Genomic DNA, 13,539 nt, shown 5'->3' on the forward strand with positions numbered 1-13,539 from the left:
TACCTCGACGATTGGCTATTACTGGTCCAGTCAGAGGCTCTGCTATGCGAGCACAGGGACATTATACTTCACCATTTGAACAGCCTGGGTATCAATGTCAACTGGGCGAAAAACACACTTCCCCCAGCCAACAAACCTCCTTTTTTGGGGGTTCAACTCGACTCCATGAGCATTCGTGCGCACCTCAAGAGCGAGCGCATCCAGACCATTCACCAGTGTCTGTCTCAGTTCAAACTGGGAGGCATGCGCATCACCTTGATGCACCGCTGCCTGGCTGCTCTAGCACCATGGAACAGCTCCAAACCTTTATCAGCAGGGTGTGATGCTGGGTCAGGTTTTCAGATGAAAAGTGGTGACCACGGATGCATCCAACACGGGTTGGGGCGCACTGCGCGATGGACGCCTGGCTTTCGGCACTAGGACAGGTGTGAAAGGAGCATGGCACATCACTTGGAAATGCTAGCTGTCTTCTTAGCAGTGAAAGCTTTCCATTCTGACATAGTGAATCATCACGTTCTGATTCATTCAGACAATATGTCAGTGTTAGAGTACATAAATCACCAGGGCGGCACTCGATCGCTACCAATGTTGAGCCTGGCGCAATGCCTCCTCATGTGGAGTGTGCGCCATCTCCTCTCCCTGCACACAACATATGTCCCGGCCCATCTGAACTGTGGCGCGGACATGCTGTCATGCCAGGGGCCAATGGCAGGAGAGTGGAGACTTCATCCTAAAACGGTTATGAGGATTTGGGAAGTGTTCGGCAAAGCGGATGTCCCTTGTGCCGAACAGAGACAGCCCACTGCCCTCTTTGGTCCCAAGCCCCACTGGGAGTGGACGCCTTGGCCCTCAATTGGCTGACGACAAGCAAATATGCGTTTCCTCCACGCTGTCATCAGTCAAGTCCGAGAGGACAAGGAAATGGTTCTGTTGGTTGCGCTGAAATGGCCCAACCAACTATGGTTTCTGGAAAGGATGGTCTTCGCAAAATATGTTTGTGAGGTTTTATAACCTAGACATGCCATCCATCGCTTCACGAGTCCTCTCTGTCTAGAGAACTTACTATTCCAACACCCGACAGGTGAGACCAAGCCCCTTATCACGGACGGGCTACCTGTTACATTTTAATACAGTCGCCTATGTAGGCCGCTACCCAAATTACTTGCACTAGAAGTCACAAGCACTTCCAATAAAAATAATAAAACCTCCCTCACTACTTCCGGTACGAAGGGGTTAAATTATACTGTGTGTATTATATGACTCATACACATCCTCAGACTAAGATTAACTTCCCGTCTGGTTTTCAACATGTGGGGTTATTCATTTTCATACACACTAAAGAGGTATTATACTAAGTTACCGCCCGACGGGCCTGTGCCCTTATATATATATATTCTTCTAAGTGTTTTATACCCTGGTGCATCCAAGGGTATTACATTATATAGTGCGTCGTGATGGGAGCGTTCAGCAATGTCTCGTGAACTGAATCGGTAGGGAACGTCTCCGGTTACTCTTGTAACCTCGGTTCCCTGAGATGAAGGGAATGAGACATTGCAAACCTGGCCGCACTACTACTTCAGAGTTTCAAGGTACGAGTGATGCATTGTTGTCCTCAGTCAGAAAATTCGGAAGAAATGGTGTGTGAGTGCCAGCTTATATAGGGCAAATGCACACCTAAAAGGGCGGGGCTCAAACACCATTGCCAATCATAAGATTGCCATTATGATACAAAGGCCAATAACTAGGTCGAGGAAAAGGAATTTCCCCAAAGCGTTCAGCAATGTCTCGTTCCCTTCATCTCAGGGAACCGAGGTTACAAGAGTAACCGGAGACATTGTCTGTTTCATTGAAGTCCTTCGCATCTGCACGCAAAATTACATAGCCTACTTCTTAGACACACAGCCTGTTTTACTTATCTGTCAGCTATCAAAATCTCTATCAAAAGGTGTGGTGAAACTGCGCACCCAGCACGACCCACTAGACCAGCGCAGACCAGTATGTGGAATGCATTGGCTTTTAAAAATATTTATAAAAAGATTGCCAATATATTGTCCAGGTTATTACATAACTCAGATGTTTGAAGTACTGATTGCTGTGTAGGTAGGCATTACGTATAATGTAGTAGGGTGACCAGACCCGAATTGGAAGCTTTTTGTATCATTTTACTTATTTGTCCATGGCTGGGTTTCACATGGCACTAAGCAGAACATTAGTATCACTAAAGTAGTACTTAATCTCTACAGCATGTTTCCCAAAAAGCAATCAGGTGTTGACTGCTGAAGACCAAAGCTACAGGTAGGGAGAACAGCCGTGTACACTTTGATAGTTTGTTTTTCAATTTGAAAAGAAATTAGCAGAAACGGGAGACAAGAAATTTAAATAAAACAATATATTACAATAAAAATAATAAATGAATTAATGAAAAATGTATTAGGCCTACATCAATAAACAACAGGCCTTCCTTTGTGCAAGAGTTGGTACAAAGTGGTATTGTATTAAATTCAGAAGGAATTATGTTGATGTTATACTATATTTATGGGGACAATTGTCTATCTTGGTGTGTCTTCCCACATTCCTTCTCTTTACAAACTGCTCATCTTCTTCTCTGACCTCGAAGGGCGCTGTCACGCGCACACTGTTATGCATTGATGTCACCGGTATTAGTTTGGGCACAAAGGCAGATCTCCGCTTAATCAGTTAATGTTTGTACGTTTTCCCTATGTTAGTGCTTCCACCGCCCTATTGTGCACATGAAATAGGCCTGCCAACACGTAAACCTCTTTATACTTTTTATACAGTCTTCACAGACCCTAGAAACATTGTAAACGTACATTTGAAGAACAAAGCAGCGATTGTGTAAAAACAGTAGATCTTAGCCTCCGGCGCAAAAATAATTACAAAACTATGTATTTAATTATGTAGTTAATTAGTTTGATTATTTAAGAAAATAACTTTGAACATTTCTCAGTGAGGTAAATTACAAGTATTTATAGAGTTATGCACAAATCTATGAATGAGTGACATTATACGGTCAGACTTCAGCACTTCACAATGGACAGCAACTCTTAAGAAGCACTTAAAAGTGTGTTGTGCGTTCGTGTTAAGTGCAGGTTTGGGAAACGCATGTGAAAAAGGAAAGAACATTTGCAACTTTGCATGTAGAGAATGCTCTTAAGAGCTAAGACCCATAGTTATCGGAAAAGCACACAGCCTGTCAGTGGCCAGGCCAGCAATTTTCAAGTGGGTGGACCTTGGTGAAACAAGGTCAACCTCTATTCGCAGCCTAATTTTGTCATGAATATAATGAAGCATACACCTTTGCTCTGCCGTTATGAGTTAATATTTGCTAATTTACATAGCTTAATACTTCGATTCCTATACTGATACAATAACAATCTTCAGTTGTTTTTAAACACTTAGCATGTGTAATATTATTAATTTACATTAATAGGTCAAATATAGGCCATATAATAAAATAAAATAAATTAATATAAGAGATAAGATACAATAAACATCGTTATTAGAAACTTTTCAGCCTTCCTGAAAAACAGGAGTCTGGTGAATTAGGGGTTCTACTTAACAGCTGTTCTATAGACTTGGGTAATGCTACTTTTTATTTTTAACTAAATAATTGTTATATCATTACTTTGTATGGAATGCAGTGCGTTTTTGCGTCATTTTTCGTAAAAAAATAATAATAATTATGTTTCTCATGATCAATGCACTTGCATCAGTTTTAAGTGCTTAAAAGCAATGGCAGCTTAGAAAGAAATGGCATGCAAAGAAAACAGTGCAAAACAACGTTCATAAGTACGTACATAATGTCAAGAAATATAAAGCTCTCACTCCCTCATTACACATGGTCAGCGCATGTGTTTTTTGCAGTGTAGGCAGTGCTCACGTCACGGTTTCAGGGGCGGCCGTTGCCATATTTACAATGAAGAACTCCATTGTGCCAAGTTACATACACACACATAATTGTATTTACTAAAACCAATGTAATTAATCACAAATTTCATTATCCAAAGTCATTTTGGATCTGTTTTACCTTACCTCAAGGAGAAGTGCCCTGTCAACACTCTTTAATTAAGATGAAGTTGACCACAGATTTTAAACTGGGCTCACTTTGTTTCTTAACTGTTGCAGTAAATATAGTAGTTAAATAACATTAGCAGATAGTCAGTTGAATCATAATCAGCTGTTACATGAGATAAACAACTGATAAAATAAAAACAACACTTGTGTTTATTGTTGATTTGCCTACGAGAAAACCAGATGCAAATTTTGCACAGCATACAACCATACACAGCGTATTATTTTTATGTGTTGTTTATAATTTCATTAGTATTACGTAAATTATTTTTGGGTATGGTTTATAATTAGCATTGACGACATGCCACCCATTGAATTCAGTTCATTTTAAAAATAGGTTTCATTTTGCAATTTATTTTAATCTGGCAAACCAACTCATATGCTCCCAAGCCATGGCTTTCAAATAATGGCTGGGATTTCCCAAAGCACTAAGTAGAAAGTTAGCAGCACTTAAGTAGTACTTAATCTCTAAGGTGCATTTCCCAAAAGCATCGTTATCAAAGTAGTTCGTAAAAACTTTCGTAAATTAACGAGAGCTTTGAACTGCTCTAAAGTCCATTAAGTGCAACTTAAACATATCTTTCTGGCATCTTTCACAGTTTATCAAAGACAGTGGGACATTTAATAAAATGTATTAATGTATTTTGATCATTGGAAAGCCATTGCAAACTATTTCAGAGGATAAAGAAAGAGTTGAAAAAATCGGTATGAAATCAATAGGAAGTCTCCGCAGTCTGTGCATGTGACATGATCTAAATTACAAGACACGTAATACAGTATAACGTTATATTAGCCTTCTTTGATAAGAATAATTGTAATGGCAATAGAAAGTTCTTATTAAACAGATTATTTAAGAAGACATATGTGAGTAATGTAACCACGCAGTTTAAAGCTTAAATAAATATGCCTAATAAATAATTAAAATATCTAGATGCTTGACTTGAAGAGTACAAGCTTAATGATGTTGAACTTTGACACAGTAACACTGAACTCAACATGTTTCTTGTAAAAACACCATGCCATGTGTTCCTCTAATAGACTATTCATATTAATAGTTGACAGATAATGTATAATTAATATAATAACATTATAATGAATATAATGCATAATGAATGTTAATAAAAACATTTATTAAAATGGCTGTATTTATTCTTGTAGTGTTTACTGCAAAGCAGGAAATAGGAAAATGCATATTCTTTGGTGTGTTGGAGTTTCAGAAATGGCTAGAATTTATCTGAACATGAATATTAATAGTAATATAAGTATATAATTATTATTTCAAAACGTGGTATGGATTTGGGATTGATTATTTTGCACTCTTTATGTTTTAGTTTCTGTACATGTAAAACACTAAACAATTAAGTCAAGAATGTTTGAAGGTGAATTTAATTTGGTCAATGCTAAGGTTTAGTCTCAGTCTCAGACAGCATGAAATTTCCACAGACCATTCACAGGCAGCATGATGTAAATTGCAGCATAAATTGCAAGAGCTGTCAGAAAATCCATTCTGATTGGCTGGCAGATCTTATGAGATGCACAGGTTTTTATCACTTTATCAGATAACAAAGTGTTGTTTAGAAGTTACCAGCCTCCAACAATGAGCACCTCTGTGAAAGAACTAGTCGGAAATGACTTGACTTCTGATTAGATTTGCCAAAGCTTGCAAAAAAAAAGAAAAAAAAAAGAGTTAAGAGTACTGCTTTAAACATTATTAAAGTGATTATTTGAATGAGCTACCGCTTTTTTTATGTCATGCCACATTAAATAATAAAAATACGTAAAAAAATAAAAAATAAAAAAAATAAACCTTTAGGTGGGCCTCCAGAAGAAACTTTTGCCTAGGGCCTCTCAACGTCTAGAACCGGCCCTGAATCACGATTGCTGTGTAGGTAGATATAGGCATAATGAAGTAGGGTCACATTCCCAAAAGTGGAACCCTTGTCCTTCTTCCCGTAGTCACTACAACGGTCCAGTGGGTCACACTGGGTGCCCAGCTTTTCCACACTTTTTCATAGAGGTTTTGATAGCTGACAGATAAATAAAACAGGTTGTGTGTCTAAGAAGTAGGCTAAGTAATTTTGCGTGCAAAATTGTGAAGGACATCAATAGGCTATTTCTAAAACAGACAACCAACATGTCTCTGGCACACATAGGATGCAGAACCCATACTTACGCAGAAGAAAGTTGGCACGAAGCCCTGTTTAGACCCTTCCCTGACTAGTACAGTTTGTGTCAAAGGCATTCCTTAGTCTGGTTGTTTGATGAGAGAGAGATAATATGTAGTTGAAATAAAAGTTGAGCTGCAGTGGATAATTATTCTGTTGCATGGGATTGAGGAACAGATGATGACGCGGGTTGACCAGTCAGTGGAAAGGCGTGTTTCATGCCCACCAACATGTGCAAATCAAATATTTATCTATTTTCTACCCTTGAATAATTTTGGAAACAAACTATCAAAACGTACATAGCTTTGGTCTTCATCAGTCAAAACCCAATTGCATTGCACCACCTACTGGTGAGAACTCAGTTGGAGATTGTGCATTGGTACTCTGCTGCTTTTTCTGCAGTTCCTGGATGTAGAAGGTTGAATTTCCAACCGAATTTGAAGAAGTGAATTTTGTTAAGCAAAATAGAATGGGCTGATTTTTACCCGTCGAAAAATCTAGATTGTATTTTCAAATGAACTGAATATTTTGGAAATTAACTTTGGAAGGTGAATATTTATTGTTGAATTTTTAATAATGAAATTATGTGTGAAATGTAACATTTTACAACAGTGTTAAATTTCAGCTTCCCAAAATGCAAGCACTGTAAATGCAACACATTTAAATGCAAGCACCGATAATACAATGCATTTATTTTTTCGATTAGAGCATTTCAGCATGCATTTATGCTTCAAAGACTTTAGTCATGAATTTACTTCCATAATCAATATTATGCCACAAATGCTGTTGATTATGCTTAACTTGTATTGAACCCGGTAAATTCCTTTAATACTGGTATGATAAAAAATATATAATACATTTTGTTTTGGATTTAAATAATTGTTTTTATATAACTTTTATATATGTATTCTAGAAAATTGGTTAAGCTTTGGTCTCCCATTATAGGAGATAATGACTGCAAACCAGCACATGATCTTATTTTCATTTGCATAATGACATCAAATAATAGTGATGTACAAATGCTTATTAGATTTTTTGCAAATCTAACCACAGCTGATTTACATGTAACTGCAGTGTCACCAGCACTTTTCTGGTTAATGTAGATCCCACCAAACAAGGATGGGTTTAAGAACAATTTTAAAAGTGGAGAGACACATTTAAGTGCATAGACTAATCATGTTCTTCAATGAGGAGTCCTATGGTCATTAATAATAACTGAAAGGTCAACCCTGTTACCTCCGAGCGCTGGAGAGGCAGGAAATGAATGGTGCCTGTAGCATTGGCAAAATCTGATGCATTTGACGAGTCTGCAGGTGAATCAACCTGAGTGACGGTGTAGTTTATATAGACGTGGTCCAGTGCACCCCGTGTACGCTCCACTACACATGAGATTGTGGAGCCCTCTTCAGATATCTGATAAGAGGGGAGAAAGGATAAGTGCATTGTGGAACAAAATTAACTTCAGCACATTTTAACTGAATTTACATTATTTTCCATACATCTAATAAATATATTATATATAATATATATATGCATACACACACACACAGTATATATACATATATAGATATTCATGTATGTAAAAAGTCACATACTTATAAGTAAGTTATATTTTAAAATACTACAGAAAATGTTTTTTATACAGGTAACATGTTATAGTGGAATTTCGATATGTACATACAGTATATGCACAAATATATGAACAATCATTTTATAAATGTATTCAGATATGGCAACATACTGTCAGATGTCCATATGAGTTTAACCCTTTTTAAATAGTTTTATTTTTTGTACTGTTTTAAACTCATATAAGGAGACACAGAGGTGATATATATTCTGTATAACTGTATTTTTCATACCATGTCACACTGTAAGACAGAGCTAAAGAACCTATGTAGAGCATATACATAGTTATATTTTTGAAGGAAAATAATTTAAATGTTAATACAGTGTAACATTGTTGAGACCTATAATAAATTAACAATTCAATTAAACATTGAAGTACAAAGAGTAATGCATCTATATTCCTTGTTTCATTCATCATTATCATTTGACTGTTTAAGTAAAATCAACAGCCCAAATTAGTCTCTAAATATTCCCTTTACTTTTTCTGCTTAGTCATGTTTCAACTTGCTGATAGCAAAAAGAAGGCACATGTCACTGTGTCTCTTCTGTCACTAGTTTAGAGGTCTTCCTCTAAAGGAATTCACTGACCATCTGTCCTGTTAATCGAACAAGCCATCAGAGATGCCATGCATCCAATCTCCTTGAAGAGAAGAATGCATGCTCCATCCAACCAGGCGTGAATACGAATTAAATATACATGGAGACATGCTCTCACAACCAGGGGTCACGTTACATGCTTTCAGAGGACAGCTAAACCAAACACTGACAAAGGAGCCACTTGGGTATTTAATCAAATAATACAGTTAGATATTAAATAATTAGGTTTTTGATAGTTCTGTTTAGATGGCTACATGTGAAGCACCATTACAGAATATACAAGATTTCCCACTGGATATTTCCTGGAGTCTAAATAAAATATACTTTACCTTGATCTTTTATAACCATTGTTCACTGCACTATGTAAAATTACATTAACTTTCAATGTTAAACAGTAAATGATAAAATATAGTACAAATATATAATAATACAATATATAGTATATTTATATAACTTTTGGTATATTCAAATAATATAATACAAATTTTAAATGAATATACTGTTGTAATGTTATTGGCCATAACAATTATCCACGATACATCTCAAAATCATTTTTCATATGGACCCAAATTTAGCTAGAAAATTATACCAAATAATTTTTTTGGACCTACATCAGGTATACAGACACCGGTGAAGCCAAACAATCCATTGGCATTATCACTCTTCATCACTCTGAGGATGGCAGTAGGTCTGGGCATGGGTAGACGGGCTCCACCTTGAACGGCCACCAGCTGCAGGTAGAACATCTCCTCTCCCTCTTCTTCCTGATCATCTCGTACCTCCACCACAAACGACTTCCATTTCTCCTCCTGTCTGTAGGTCAGGTATCCTGACACATTGTGGAGATCGGTCTTGGCAGGCTGGCTGTGGAGCTCGTGAATCTCTGAGCGGTTGAGTCGGCTGGTGTACAGACGCAGGTCCTGTAGAAGACCCGTGAAGCGCTGTTCACCATCTGGGTTGGAACCGATTCTAATAGGAGCAACATCTGCATGGAAGAAGTTAGATGTAAGATGTTAGGATGGATGGTTTGGCTTGGTGGTTAAACATCTGAGGTGGTAACCCAAAAGGTTGTATGTTTAGATGTGATTCATAATCTCATAACCACCACCTTCAGCAAGAAACATAACCCCAGGATGCTCCAGGTAGATGGTCCCTGCAGTGAAAATGTACATAGATTGAAATGGCCCTTTAACATGATTCACATCAGGGCTTCAATGCACCACGCAGTGCAAGCGTCATGTGCCGCTTTGACCACCACATTAAAGCATTGAATATGGCTTCATTGAAGGGTGATTTTCCGTGTTTGCTTGTTGAGAAAAAGGTGAGGCATGCACAGTAAATATTGCAAACATGCATTTCAGGTTAGAATAGAAAAAAGTCCTGCAATTGCTTTGATACATTAATTGCAGAAAGTAAAAAAGAGGACTTGTTGGATATTTAGGGATGCTTGAGGTGAATTTAAATTACAGTAGTTCAACTAATTTAAGTTGAAGAAATGTAACTAATTTAGGATGCTCGGAAACAATATTTAGATTAATAAATAAATGAAAATTATGTGACATTCATGCTCTCTTCATAAAGTGTGACAGTTTTAAAAAATGTCTTGTTGCTTTGTACTCTTAAAGACATCATTAGTGACAGAAAAATCCCAAACTTTGGTGTAAAGCTGGACCTAGACTTTGTGTACATCATGCAACTTGTGTGATAATCATTGGCAAACCATAGATAATCATTACTTTATAAGATCAGTGGCAACACGGTCAAAGTGGAAATAGTCTGAACTCTGAGCATGCATTACAAGCTGACACTTCACTCCATAAGTTTCAATAATTGGGGCAATGCTGAGGTGGTCATAAAAAAGCACCTTAGTTTACTTTGGATGGGAAAGTTTTTGCTAAATTGAGAAGCATGTAAAATCAGAGATCATATCTTTTTTCTTTTTCTTTTTCTTTTTTTTACTATTGATGAAGAATCTGAGACATTAGGACAATAAAAAAAGTAATAAGCATCTGCAACAAAAAGAAGTTTGTTCATTTCCAATCTAGAATTTTACATGTTCTGAAGAAAATGGGAGTGGTGCATGCCCGTGCAAAACATGCTGCCAGGATGCTAGGGTGTTGAGATTGGTTGCCAGGGCATTGGTATGCAGTTGTTAAAATGTTCAGGTTGGTTGTCAAAAGAGCCCACTATAGAGTGAATGAATGAATGTATCTGGTTTAGACCATCATGAGACAGGTTAGTTTTACCCTACTGATGATGTGTTGTTGCAATAGTAATCCTGCTCAGTACGAGAGGAACCGCAGGTTCAGACATTTGGTGTGTGTGCTTGGTTGAGGAGCCACTGGTGCGAAGCTACCTTCTGTGGGATTATGACTGAACGTCTCTAAGTCTGAATCCCCCCTAAACTCCGATTAGCCCGGGATAGCCGGCCCGCGAGGGCCCGGTGAGGAGAGCCGTTCGAGACGGGGCCAGGGCACGGCCGGATGAGTGCAACCCCTCTCCCATCACGCACCGCACATTTGTGGAGAACCTGGTGCTAAATGACTCGTAGACGGCCTGATACATTCTGGTCCCTAGATATGGCATGGGTCCCTCCTTCAATTCAAGTCTATGGGATTTTTTTCACCTGTTTTATCATCTGCTAGGTCAAAATCATAAGCACATCTCTACTAAACAAGCCACACAATTATAGTTATTCATGTCCACACAACGAGTTGCACTGAAAAGGACATGTTCCTTCAAATCCTCACTGCTCCAGCCTTTCTTTTAGTCCATGACAGATCATGTCATGAGCAGGTGGCCAAGAGTATGGGTGCCAAAACAAAAAAAAAGCACTTTCTATGATGTGACAGCAGTGAAATTAGGAGAGAAAGGGTAGAGTTCATCCTCATTGGTTACACCAGCTTAAAGCGGTAACCCCCTGACCACCAGAGAGACATTCAAAGGCACACAACTGTACAAATTGAGGAAATACGCTTCACAGATACCAGACAAGAGCATTCAACAAAGGCCATTACCACCAGTCTAGCTAACAATAAGAGACAATCTCATATGTTCTTGCAGTTTGTGTACATTCCCTTGACTGAAGATGTCAAGAAAGTCTTGGCAGGGGGCTCCATTGTTTTCAATTTGAGAAAGAGAGGGCTGGCTGCCTATATGTGCTGCTAACAATGTGCAGTAATGGCCAAGGGCTCACTCATGCATATTTTCCTGTGAAATTCAAACAATGGCGCAGGGCTCTCACCAAATGTGGGCCACAAGAATGGGAATGGGGATGAGGAACCACATCTCATCGCTTGACCCAAACAAGCAAGTGAATAAAGTAATATGGCAGAGGTGGTTCCCAATTTGTAATATTGTTGATTCTAAATACAAAGGGGGATAAAATATGGGATGGCGAATTAGCATTTTCCTGATTACCATTGCTTGCAATAAATAAATAAAAGGTGTTTAAGTTTGAGAGAAGCTTAGATATTAGGCTGTCATATCAAAGCTGCCGTTGCCGTTGCCATTGCCATGACACCTGGCGCATGTCTTGTTTTATATATGAGAATCAATAAATAAGATCTAGAGATTAGTTAAAGGGATAGTTCACCAAATATGGAAATTCTGTCATCATTTACTCACCCTGTTGTTGTTCCAAACCCACTTATTTTTCTTTTCTTTCATGGAATACAGTAGGAGATGTAAGGCAGAAAGACAGTCACCTCAGATAGTGACAGTCACCAACATTTACTTGGCTAACTGAGGCTAACATTCCAGTGACTGAGGCTAACATTCTGCCTAACTTTTCCTTCTGTGTTCCACAGAAAAAAGAAAATCATAAAGAGACCAATCAAAATTAATTATCAGAAAATCATAAATGTTGATTATTTTCCTTGATATTGTAATTGCGATTAATTTCGATCAATAGAATGAAATCTTTTGTCTGGGGCATCTGAATGCCATATTCTTTATGTAGGCTACTACTATTCAAAACGTTACTGATTGTGACTCAATGAAACATTGAGAAATTGAGCAGTGGAAATGCCTATAATTGGGTAGTGCTCCACTGATGTAAATTGTTTATTTTTTTTATTTATTTTTTTTTTTTTGTGCAAGAGGAATACACCTCAACAAATTGCTGTAATTGATGCTTTTCATGATAAGTCAGCTGTGGCAGCTGTAATTGTAATCCTGATTTATTCGATTAATTGTGCAAGGGTAGCACCACATCATTCATTCATGCATCGGAACACCCAAACACAAAATTAACACTGATTTAGAAAAATACTACTTTGACTCACCATTTATAATGGCTTCTCCTTTTAGACTCTTTATCCCCCCGGACATTGGGCTCCCGTCCAGATAAAACTCAATAATTCCGTCTTCCACAGCGATGATGACTTGAACCCATGAATTATCCTCTACAAATTTAGCTGCAGTAGCTCGTGTCACCTGTGTGCTGTTAGATCCAACAGTTGTGTAATGAAGCGTAACAATAACATGGGACACATTGGTCTGGACCTGAACTCCATAATATATAGTTCCATTCCCATTGCCTTTTGAAACAACAAACCCATCTGTACTGGGCCTGGGCATCAACCAGACCGAGAGAGTGAAGTTAGCCAAGATCTGAGGAACCTGCAGATGGGTTTCTGTACTGATGGATCCATAAGCTCCTGGAAGTCCAGAGAAGAAGTATGCATCGGTGCCTGCATGGTGCCTCCTGGCATGTGGTCGGAGCTCTACAGCTTTAGGAAATGAGGCCATAAGTATCAGGTCCTCCATGGGTGGTAGACCATCTGGGAAAGCGCCAGATAGGATTTCCCAGGCCACACGCACATCTCGGAAGGTGCCTTGCTGGCGAAGTATGGTGAAGGATGTGACACCCAACATGTCATCGACTGATAAGACGTCCTCTGCTACCTCACGTTCTAGAGTACTAGGATCAATGGCAAAGACTCCAAATGGGTCGTCATTGAATGGAATGAAAACAGATGCATTGAGGTCTTTCTTTGCCAGTTTTCCACCTTCACCAGGATAACCACCTACAAATGATAAGATTTAAGCTTGCAAA

The 13,539-nt window shown here is 38.4% G+C and overlaps 1 protein-coding gene across 2 annotated transcripts in view; it reads right to left on the reverse strand.

Moving 5' to 3' along the window:
* The window catches only part of LOC127436647 (adhesion G-protein coupled receptor V1), a 214,255-nt gene that overhangs the window by 179,334 nt on the left and 21,382 nt on the right, over nt 1–13,539 (reverse strand). For both annotated transcript variants that reach the window (XM_051690924.1, XM_051690913.1), the window contains exons 19-21: nt 12,767–13,510; nt 9,092–9,465; nt 7,494–7,670 (exon numbers count right to left, since the gene is read on the reverse strand). In XM_051690924.1, coding sequence (XP_051546884.1) covers nt 7,494–7,670; nt 9,092–9,465; nt 12,767–13,510 — 1,295 coding nt within the window. The remainder of the gene's footprint in view (nt 1–7,493; nt 7,671–9,091; nt 9,466–12,766; nt 13,511–13,539) is intronic.

Source organism: Myxocyprinus asiaticus, chromosome 4 (assembly GCF_019703515.2).
Source record: "Myxocyprinus asiaticus isolate MX2 ecotype Aquarium Trade chromosome 4, UBuf_Myxa_2, whole genome shotgun sequence".
Lineage (NCBI taxonomy): Eukaryota > Metazoa > Chordata > Actinopteri > Cypriniformes > Catostomidae > Myxocyprinus > Myxocyprinus asiaticus.